General features: G+C 39.3%; 1 protein-coding gene across 1 annotated transcript; it reads right to left on the reverse strand.

Annotated features, from left to right (window-relative positions):
• Positions 1 to 2,619: 2,619 nt before the first annotated feature.
• Positions 2,620 to 7,334, reverse strand: tob1b (transducer of ERBB2, 1b). The gene is made up of 2 exons (XM_039653805.2): positions 7,161 to 7,334; positions 2,620 to 4,193 (listed from the first exon to the last, which is right to left on the reverse strand). The coding sequence occupies exon 2, from the start codon at positions 4,082 to 4,084 to the stop codon at positions 3,146 to 3,148; it is 939 nt and encodes a 312-aa protein (XP_039509739.2). The 5' UTR covers positions 4,085 to 4,193; positions 7,161 to 7,334; the 3' UTR covers positions 2,620 to 3,145.
• Positions 7,335 to 8,563: the final 1,229 nt, after the last annotated feature.

Genomic DNA, 8,563 nt, shown 5'->3' on the forward strand with positions numbered 1-8,563 from the left:
TTCTTGCCCTTTAACATATATATATCCTACCCTACAGGTTTGGAGTCACGCCAGGCAATAACAGTCGGAGTTATCTCTTATCTGTTCAACAAAACCTGTCAAGCCTATAGCACATATACACACACACATTATCCACCTCGTAGACTACCAAAATAATACACACTGCCAAAAGATAAGCAGATGGAGCTCTATCTGCGTCCACGCGGGCATCAGCGAAGGCTCAAACTGCAGTATTAAAAATAAACAAGCGCGCATTGTGAAGGCCATGATCTCACACAGGCTTTGCACTTCAGCTGCAAAAACAAAGTGTCCATTTGAAGCTTAATCGTTGCGTCCACAACAGCAATAAGCCTCTCGCAGCGAGAGTGCAATAAGAGGGAACACGAGTGATGTGTATGCAACCTTTGGGACACGACTTCTTCTAACATGCACGAGAATCATAGAGGAAATGCTGTATAATCATTGGTGAAACTCGAAAAATAAGTTAAAAGGTGAAACTAATATATTATATAGACTTAAAGTGAGATATTTCAAGCCTTTATTTGTTATAATTTTGATTACAGTTTTTGAAAACCTTTTCATAATATTCTAATTTTGAATTTGGGGTTTTCATAAGCTGTAAAATCATAACAAATAAAGGCTTGAAATATCTCACTATATTAGTTTCACGAGATTCTCATTTTTCGAGTTTCACATGTATGAGTTAATGAGAGTGAATCAGCAAAAGTGATTGTTCATCTTTTAAAGGTCACCTGCGCCGCACCTCTCTGAATGTAGACACACACATTCATGCACTGCAATGTTTGGAATTTGCTAAATGTATAGAAAGTGAAGTCAGCTGGGCAGGTTTTCATTGTGTCTAAAAGAAAGATTCTGCAAGACAACATTTTTGGGTGATAATTGCCTCCGGTGCATGTTTAGTACAGCAGCATTAAATGAGGAAGAAGGTCGTTTTCAGAAATCAGAATTAAAGGAGTAGTTCACTTAAAAAAAAAACTTTTGCTAGTAATTTACTCACCCCCATGTCATCCAAGATGTCCACGTCTTTCTTTCTTCAGTCGAAAAGAAATGAAGGTTTTTGATGAAAACATTCCATGATTTTCTCCATATAATGGACTTCAATGGGGACCAAACGGTTCAAGGTCCAAAAGACAGTTTCAGTGCAAACTACAAACTGTTCAAAGGGCTTTAAACGACTCCAGACGATGAATAAGGGTCTTATCAAGCGAAACGATCGCTCATTTAATAAATAAATAAATAACAAAGTTTAAGTTTTTCCAGGATTTTCTCCATATAATGGACTTCAATGGGGTCCAGACGGTTCAAGGTCCAAAAGACAGTTTCAGTGCAAACTACAAACTGTTCAAAGGGCTTTAAACGACACCAGACGATGAATAAGGGTCTTATCAAGCGATACGATCGCTCATTTAATAAATAAATAACAAAGTTTAAGTTTTATAAGCTCAAATGCTCGCCTTGCTCTGTTCTGTGATGCGCGTTCGTAACTCGTTCAAACTCGTTCATCAAAATGAACGAATCTTTTTCTGAGTCAACTCGTTCATTTCGTTCGTTGAATGAACCAAATGACAAGAAAAAAGATTCGTTCATTTTGATAAACGAACAGGAGAGTCACGAATGTGCATCACAGAACAGAGCAAGGCGAGCATTTGAGCTTATAAAACTTAAACTTTGTTATTTATTTATTAAATGAGCGATCGTTTCGCTTGATAAGACCCTTATTCATCGTCTGGAGTCGTTTAAAGCCCTTTGAACAGTTTGTAGTTTGCACTGAAACTGTCTTTTGGACCTTGAACGGTTTGGACCCCATTGAAGTCCATTATATGGAGAAAATCCTGGAATGTTTTCATCAAAAACCTTCGTTTCTTTTCCACTGAAGAAAGAAAGACATGGACATCTTGGATGACACGGGGGCGAGTCAATTATCAGCAAAAGTTTTCAAAAGTGAACTACTCCTTTAAAATGAGAATCTAGCACGTTCTTCCTTACTAGAAGCCATTTTGTGCTTCAGATTTGGCAAACATTTTGAATCGAATCATTTTCTCACCTGTGAAAGTATTAACTAAAGGCAACCAACAAAAGACTTGGTTGTAGGTCACCGTAAAAACGCAAAATATCACGCAAATTGGAAAAAATAAAAGACGACCAGCGGTATTCTTGCCTAAATTGTCTTTTATTGAAAAAGGCCAGGGTGCAAATGTCAAATAAAAAAAGAAAAACAAAAATAAGACGAGCATATTTCAAGCATTTTAATACAAACTTAATATAAACTATTTCAGTCCCTCTTGACATGTAAGACACTGACTCAAAATACTTTGTTATACCATATTTTATCAAGTATTGCACAATGTAGGTACAAAATTAATATATACGATTACATTGTCCATAATATAGCAAAAATCTGTTTAACTCTTAACAGAAAATACAACTCTTTTTGTTTCAAAAAAGCAAATATTCCTACACTGAAATTCCAACACTAAGGAATATTCTGTACACGATCTTTAGAAGTTTTTTTTTTTTTTTAACAATTTAAAAAAAGAAAGACAAAAAAAAACAAAATATATTATAACATAAAGCTTCTGCAGCCATCACAGATCACTGGAGTAGTAAAAAGATATAAATGCAATACCATGTTGTAGAAACAATATATATACTCTGATATTTTACAAACTCTGTACTCAATTAAATTATACAATTAGAAAAAAAGACCACGTAACCCCAGATATATTTATGCATTAGTGCCAATTTCTTAAAAATCAGCCAAGTCTTAACCAACTTTTAAAATACTGTAAGAGGCCAGAACTTGAACTTCTGGGTTTTTTTTTTTACCAATGTTTTAAAGTATTTTTTTTTTTCCAAAAGGTAGTAAAAAAAATTTTTTTTTTTGCGTTATTGGCGAAAAAGGAAAAGAAAACATCGACGCGTGTTGACCAAGCCGTGTGTATGTGTGTGTGTAACAAGCTTTCAGTACAAACTCAAGGGGGCATAAAAAGAGATTAGGAAGAAAAATCAAAACAAACACCCTTGGGCTCATGCGCTCATCACGGACTAACGGTAGAGGTCTTCCACATCCACAGTTGCGCGTCTTTGCCTTACGTTTTCCTTTCGCCAACAATCCTTCCACTAGTTAGTTAGCCATGACCGGCTGGAATTGCTGGTTGGAATACTGCATGTTCCCGAGACTGAAGCTCAAGCCGTCCATGAGAGACTTGTCGTTGACGTTCCCGTACGCGGAGAACACGTCGAAGTACGGCTGAGGGCTGATGGCGTTCTCGCTCGGGAAGCTCCCTTGTCCTTGAAGGTTCGGGAACACGAACTCTTTCGCGTTGGGAGACAAAGCCGACGAGCTTCCAAGGCCGAATCCATAGAGCGAATGCATGGAGTTGGAAATGGCTTTTTGCTTGATTAGGTTGTTGACGTTCAGGCCGAGATTGGTGGGCGAGTTGCGGGAGACTTTCCCGCCGTTACGCCCGCCGTTCTTCATCTTAGTGGAGCCGAACTTGGTGGCGGCGAAGGACGCGGTGGTGAAAGTCAAAGGCTGGTTGGATCGTGGCATGAAAGACGGGCTGACGGATGCCGATTGGCCGAACGGTGGCGGTGATGGCGAACTCGACTCGGAGGACACGCCCACCGGATCCGTGATTGGCATGAAGACCTGAGCCTCCGGGTTAAAACTGTTTCTGATTTCTTTGTCCAGCTCGGAGCCGTTTTCGCCGTTGTCGTCCACGTATAGCACCTTGACGGCTCCCTTCTCGCCGATCTGGTAGGAAACCTCGAAAGGGTCGATCCAAACGCTGAGATCCTGAGGCAAGTTATTCCGAACGTCCTCGATGTCCAACCCGCTTTCTTTGGCTGCTTCCTCCACGACCGGATCTACTTTCTCGCCCACGTGTATGCACCTAAACCCGGATCCTTTATATGGCTTGTCTGGGTACCAATGTCCTTCGTATTTCTTCTTCAACTGCCTCTCCAACTCTTCGCCGAATATGTTGACTCGTCGTCGTGGGAGTTTGTTGTACAGGTACGAAATGATGAAGTTCAGCGCTACTTGGATTTCAAGCTGCATAGCTGTGCGTCTGTGCCGTCTTTATAGTCGAGTGCTGTAAAAACCTCCAAGGCAGTAGCGATCGGTGCTGGCGGACGAGGGAACGCTTGTTGAGCCGCTGGAAAATCTCCTTGAAGGGGAAAGAGAGGCAAGGTATTCAGCGGTGAAGAGTCATAAACCATGAGCTGTTGTACAGAAAAACACTACGGACTAGAGCCCGACCGATAAAGGATTTTGAAGGCCGATACCGATACAAATATTTTTTGGTTTTAATATCCGATATATCGGCCGATATTTTTTTATTTATTTTTTTTTATTTCAGAAACGTGCAACAAAACATTAACAGATTTCCCTAACATTAGTTATTTGTAGTTATTTATGAGTTTTAACTAAAATAATATGATAATGCATTTTAAAAAGAAACTTGTTTCTTTTATTGTCACAACAGAACAGACTGACGATAGTGGCATTAGCTAGTCAATGATGAGCCATAATTTAGCAATGTATTACGTCATACTGCAAATTGTAAAACATACATTTTCAATATAACAGGCCGAGGAGAGACGATGCGTCTCATTGCTATAACGGTCACGCGCTATTAAAGAAATATTTCAGTCACGTTGTCAAAAGTTAAAAGGACAGTCAACTACAACTGTAACAACATAACGTAACTATTACTAGCTAATTCCGCTTCACTTTCGGCTTATTTAACAGCAAAACTGGACACGATAGTCACAAATTTAGTCATGCTTATTTGAGTTTAGAGAACTGATGGGGATGATCGTTTAATTGTTATTCAAGCAACGCATGTCTCGTGACCAACTCAACGAGTGTCGCCAACAGGAACGGTGTAGAGTGCCCTCTGGTGGACAAACTATACAACTCCAACACTCACGACATGGTTAAAGCGTGTTTCGTCCATTTTTATTTTATTTTTTAAATATTCATTTATCGGCCATTATAACTGCCGATACCGATAGTTTGGAAAATGCCTAATATCGGCCGATAATATCGGCCTGCCGACATATCGGTCTGGCTCTACTACGGACCGGACGTTCATAAACGCATTTCAGAAGTACGAAGGTTAAAAGCGATAAAATCGGGTTAAATTTGCTTAATCCGTTGCGTTTTGCGCATCATGGGCCTGGGAGTTTGGAGAAAAACATGCAAATAAGTTTGATTAAAGGGTTAATTCACCCAAAAATGGAAATGATCCTGTATTTTTTTACTCGCCTCAAGCCATCCTAAGTGTATGACTTTGACTGAAAGAAGAAACACAATCCGAGTTATGAAAAAATATCCTGGCTTTATAATGGCAGTGAACGGTACCTGAGATTTTAAAGGCCAAAAAAACATCCATCCATACGCCTGCAGGGGTTAATAAAGGCCTTCTGAAGCGAAGCCATGCGTTTGTTAAAGAAATATCCATATTTATAACTTTACTGTTGTAACAGCCGTATGGCGGGAGTGACCTCTGACCCGACATATTGACGAATGCAGAAGCACAAAGGATAGAGAAAACAAAACACTGGTCATGAATTATAAGTCTAAAACAAGAATTTTGAAAGCGAAACGTGGGAGGAGCTTGAGTTTCTCGTTTGAGCTTACGCTACTCCTACATCATGCATCAGGTCAAAGGTCACACTCTGCCAGAACTGGACTCGCATACAGCACAGCCATTAGTGGAAGTTATAAATATATTTCTCTTACAAAAACACTTCAGAAAGCCTTTATTAACCGCTGCAGACGTATGGATCACTGTTATGATGGATGGATGCGCTTTATTGGGCTTTAAAATCTCAGGTACCATTCACTCGCATTATAAAGCTGGGAAGAGCCAGGATGTTATTTTTAATGTAACTCTGTTTGGCTGAAAGAAGAAAGCCATATTCATCTAGGATTGCTTGAGGGCAAGTAAATTATGGGATATTTTTGGGTATGTATTGAATATAATTTTTATTTAAATAAGCTGTACAGTAGGTTACTATAGTGCGTAGGGAAAATATTCCCATTTATTTTGAATTTTTTCACAGTGTAAAGTCTATCTATCGCACGAGGATGATCACGTTTGGGGGTCTGAGGCATCTAAACGATTGAAACCCGCTGTTCAAGGGAGATTACATAACACGGATTCTCTTGCCTTGTTTATTCCGTCAACTGTTGCGTAAAAACGCCTTTATGTGAATATAGGGCGTTTGAACACAATGCGACACATTGCGCAACAGATCGGTGATCGGATTTCCCGAAGATCGCGACCAATAGCGTGTCGCCCTGCTCGGGGTGTGTATCCCTAGGCGAATTGGTAAGCTATTGTACACATATAATTACAAAGGCAGGCTTACATTCGACGATACAACCAGGAGTTTGATATTCGGTGGTTAAAACACGAAATCAAGGAAAACATATGCGTAAAATAGTGCGTTTTGCTCGCGTATTCCGACAAAAACAGACGTCGGTTATTGCGTTGCAAACGAGCGTTGGATTCAAATGAGACACTGCCATGATTATTATGAATATGAATGGGAATATTCTGGACGCCGTGTGGAAATGACTGCAAAACCGTGAACAGATCAGCTCAATCGCTGTGGATAAGCCAAGCTAAATGACGTATCAAAATGTGGATTTGAATGAACTTTGACACTGTTAATGTTTTGGGATTCATGACACAAACAGACGACAGCGTGAACACTCTCACATGATCGCAGGCTAGATTAAACTAATTCATGATAATAAAAAAGCAACACATTCAAGCAGACAATTTGAATTAATCGGGTTCTTAAAGCGACAACGCACTCAAATAAATATTATTCTTGCCTTCAAAACGACATGCGTTGTTTTCCTGGAGCACAAAATATGATTTTAGGGACTGACAGCTTCGACCATTGACTTATTAATGCATTTTCTTTCCATACCATACAAGTGAATGGACGTAACCGAGGCTGTCATTCTACCTAACGTCTCCTTTTGTGTTGCACCGAGGTTTACACCATTTTTTTAAGTTAAACTACAGCTTTACGGCGGTGACATTGAGATACAATACAAAGATATATATCTATTAACCCTTAGCGAGCGAATGTTCAATGCCAAAAATACTTACATTAAACGACCGTGTTTTTCTCTCAGGGTTGGGCTTCCGCTTCAGTTGTCGAAAGGATTATTCCAGTTAGGTTGCATTAATAGGATTACTTGTTTGTTCTTCGGGTAATTGTGTTATTTATTTTTTTGGAGTCTGTCGTCAAGCAATCCGACTCCCCACTGCCTGGGAGTTTTTACAACTCTGCCCTTTAAACTCCTGACTGGATCTCCTTTATAGCGCTCCTCCGCCACGGACAGGTTGGGGGCGGTGATGCGGTTTTCAGAGGTCAAAACCCCAGCGACGCTTACGATTGGACGAACGCGCCTACGTCATATATTTGCCTCCGAACTCTCCGCGCTGATTGGTTTTGCTCTAACGTCAATAATCAAAGGGACCCGCCCCTCGACCAATGAACGAAAAATACATTAACGGCTGGGGTTTCTAGTTATGTCTGTTTTAAGTGTTTTCCTCCCACTCGTAGGAGATTTGAACACAATAATACCGCATGCTTTATTATGTTGATTTGCTTTATCGAGACACCTCAGTGCTGTTAACGGCCTATCGTTATAAAACAGTCTCTCTGCAGCTTTCGTTGACATGATCATGAAGTCAGATTAAAGGTTCTGAATAATAATCTCGTTAATAATTTCAGACATTTTAAGCAGATAAGAAGGTACAAATAAATAAATTAAAGCGATAGGCTACATTAAGCAAAGCACTAGCACAGAGCGGAGTGACTGGTCATTTGTCCACTGAGGTGTAATCTGCCCTTGCGTGTTGTGCGTGAAAATATACTCAGATGCTATTGGCTGTCCGTGTTTTCGTCATCATCAATGCAAATACACTAGTAATTTCAGTATCTGCAGAGTGGATAACAAAACGTTACTTAGTAATTCAATCAATAAAAAGTACTATAATATATTATCTATAATGTGTATGTGTGTGTGTTATCTATAATGTAATGTAAATACTCCACATACCCAGATATTATGGATTTAAAATGTACCTTTTAGAGAAGAAATAGAGTATGATTTTTTTTTTTAGAATGTTATTTCGTATGTTATATTGTCTATATTTTGTGTTAAAGTAATAAACTCAGCATAGCCTACTCATTTCTGTGCATGGTTATACCTTGTTGTTACCTTTTAAGTTATGCAATATGCACAATACGTTGCTTTTGAAGAATATGACGGCGATGAAGAGTGACATGTGACTAAATAAACATGCAAGTTATTTATTAATACAAAAGTCCAAATATAATTGTCTGATAACAGTGTAAATCAAAACGCAGTTATTCATCTGTGCTGCATATATTGTAACGTGATACAGCCGTGTTGTGTTGCTTTTTCTTTCAGGAATAGTATGTTGATCTCATATTTCATCGGTCGAGTAAGACAAGCTCTCATACGCGAGGGGTTTAAGGG

Source organism: Pimephales promelas, chromosome 17 (assembly GCF_988280905.1).
Source record: "Pimephales promelas chromosome 17, fPimPro1.hap1.1, whole genome shotgun sequence".
Classification (NCBI taxonomy): Eukaryota; Metazoa; Chordata; class Actinopteri; order Cypriniformes; family Leuciscidae; genus Pimephales; species Pimephales promelas.